Below are 1,876 nucleotides of genomic sequence, written 5' to 3'. Positions count from 1 at the left end.
AAAAAAAAAAAAAAAAAAAAAAAAAAAAAAAAAAAAAAAAATGCAGAAACCCTAAACCCTAGAATATAAAACAGAAACAGAAATAAATAAATAAACCATTTCAATCGATGGGTGATAAAACACAAACCCTAAACCCTAAACCCTAAACCCTAAACCCTAAACCCTAGAAGAAACAGAAACAAAGAAATAAAATATTTCAACCAATCCAAACGCCCGTTAGAATATAACAAAAAAAAAACACAAACCCTAAACCCTAAACCCTAAACCCTAAACCCCCAAAAAAAAAACCACCACCACCCCCCTCCCCCTCTCCCTTCTCCCCTTCCCCCTTCTCCCCTCTAAACCCTAAACCCTCTCCCCTCTAAACCCTAAACCCTAAACCCTACTTCTGCAGAATGAAACTTGCAGTATTGAAATATAGGGTTTGTATTTGGCCCATTAACACAAGACAAAGCAAAGACAGGAAAGTCAACGCCGAGCTGCCTATACACCCCACACACTCTGTCTTCGTCTCGCTCCTCTTGCTCTCTAAACTGTAGGGTGGGGAACGCCAGGATCTGTATACATAAATATAAATAAATATAAATAAATATAAATATAAATATTAATATAAATATAAATAAATAAATATAAATAAATAAATAAATATAAATAAATTTATGTATTTATATAAAGGTAAATGGGTTGTTTTGCTCTCTAGACTCAAGGGTGGGGAAGGCTAGGATCTGTATAAACAAATATAAATAAATAAATAAATAAATATAAATAAATAAATAAATATAAATATATGAATATAAATATATAGATATAAATATAAATAAATAAATATACATAAGTATATAAATAAATAATATAAATATAATAAAAGGAATAATATAAATGCACGGAGATAGATATATTTATTGTGATGCTGATGCTGCTTCTATTACTGCTGCTGCTGCTGCTGCTGCTGCTGCTGCTGCTGCTGCTGCTACTGCTGCTGCTGCTGCTGCTACTGCTGCTGTTACTGCTGCTGCTACTGCTGCTGCTACTGCTGCTGCTACTCTACTCCTACTGCTGCTGCTGCTGCTACTCCTGCTGCAACTCCTGCTCCTGCTGCTGCTACCGCTACCGCTGCTGCTACTGCTGCTGCTGCTGCTACTCTACTCCTACTCCTGCTACTACTACTACTACTGCTGCTGCTACTGCTGCTACTGCTGCTACTGCTGCTGCTGCTGCTGCTGCTGCTACTGCTGCTACTCCTACTACTCCCGCTGCTGCTACTGCTGCTGCTGCAGCAGCAGCTGCTGCTGCTGCTGCTGCTACTGCTACTCCTACTACTACTGCTGCTGCTACTGCTACTCCGACTACTACTGCTGCTGCTACTGCTGCTGCTGCTGCTGCTGCTGCTGCTGCTGACCTCGAAACCCTGTGGCCCGAATTCTTGTTTAAGCAGCAGAAAATCATTTATATGTTGTTTTGTGAATCCGCATTTGGTTGCAGTGTTGGTGATAAGCAAAACTTTATTTTTATATTTATTTAATTTTATTTCTTCTTTGTTTGCTGCTGTTGCTGCTAGAGAGTATATATCCATTGACGAAAGAGAAACAGATAAAGGAGAAGAAGGAGCAGCACATGGGCCCCTGCGCCACGCTGAAAATAACCACATCGTTCTGCTGCTGCTGCTGCTGCTGCTGCTGTTGCTGCTGTTGCTGCTGCTGGTGGTGGTGGTGGTGGTGGTGGTGGTGTTGCTGCTGCTGGTGGTGATGGTGTTGCTGCTGCTGCTGTTGCTGCGGTGGGAGAGAGGGTCGTGAGGGTGAAAGCGGTATTGAGATGCTGCTGAAGCAGCAGCAGCAGCAGCAGCAGCAGCAGCAGCAGCAGCAGGAGCGGTGTTAGT

The 1,876-nt window shown here is 41.8% G+C and overlaps 1 protein-coding gene across 1 annotated transcript; it reads right to left on the bottom strand.

The window, feature by feature from the left end:
* Positions 1-1,039: 1,039 nt before the first annotated feature.
* On the bottom strand, positions 1,040-1,573 carry EMH_0068740 (glutathione/thioredoxin peroxidase, putative; the record flags this gene model as incomplete). Its single annotated transcript, XM_013498794.1, has 1 exon — positions 1,040-1,573. The coding sequence occupies one exon, from the start codon at positions 1,571-1,573 to the stop codon at positions 1,040-1,042; it is 534 nt and encodes a 177-aa protein (XP_013354248.1).
* Positions 1,574-1,876: the final 303 nt, after the last annotated feature.

This window comes from Eimeria mitis, genomic scaffold (genome assembly GCF_000499745.2).
Source record: "Eimeria mitis Houghton genomic scaffold, Emh_scaff3712, whole genome shotgun sequence".
Taxonomy (NCBI): domain Eukaryota; phylum Apicomplexa; class Conoidasida; order Eucoccidiorida; family Eimeriidae; genus Eimeria; species Eimeria mitis.
The sequence above is the reverse complement of the archived record's forward strand: the minus strand, read 5'-3'. Positions and strand labels throughout refer to the sequence as shown.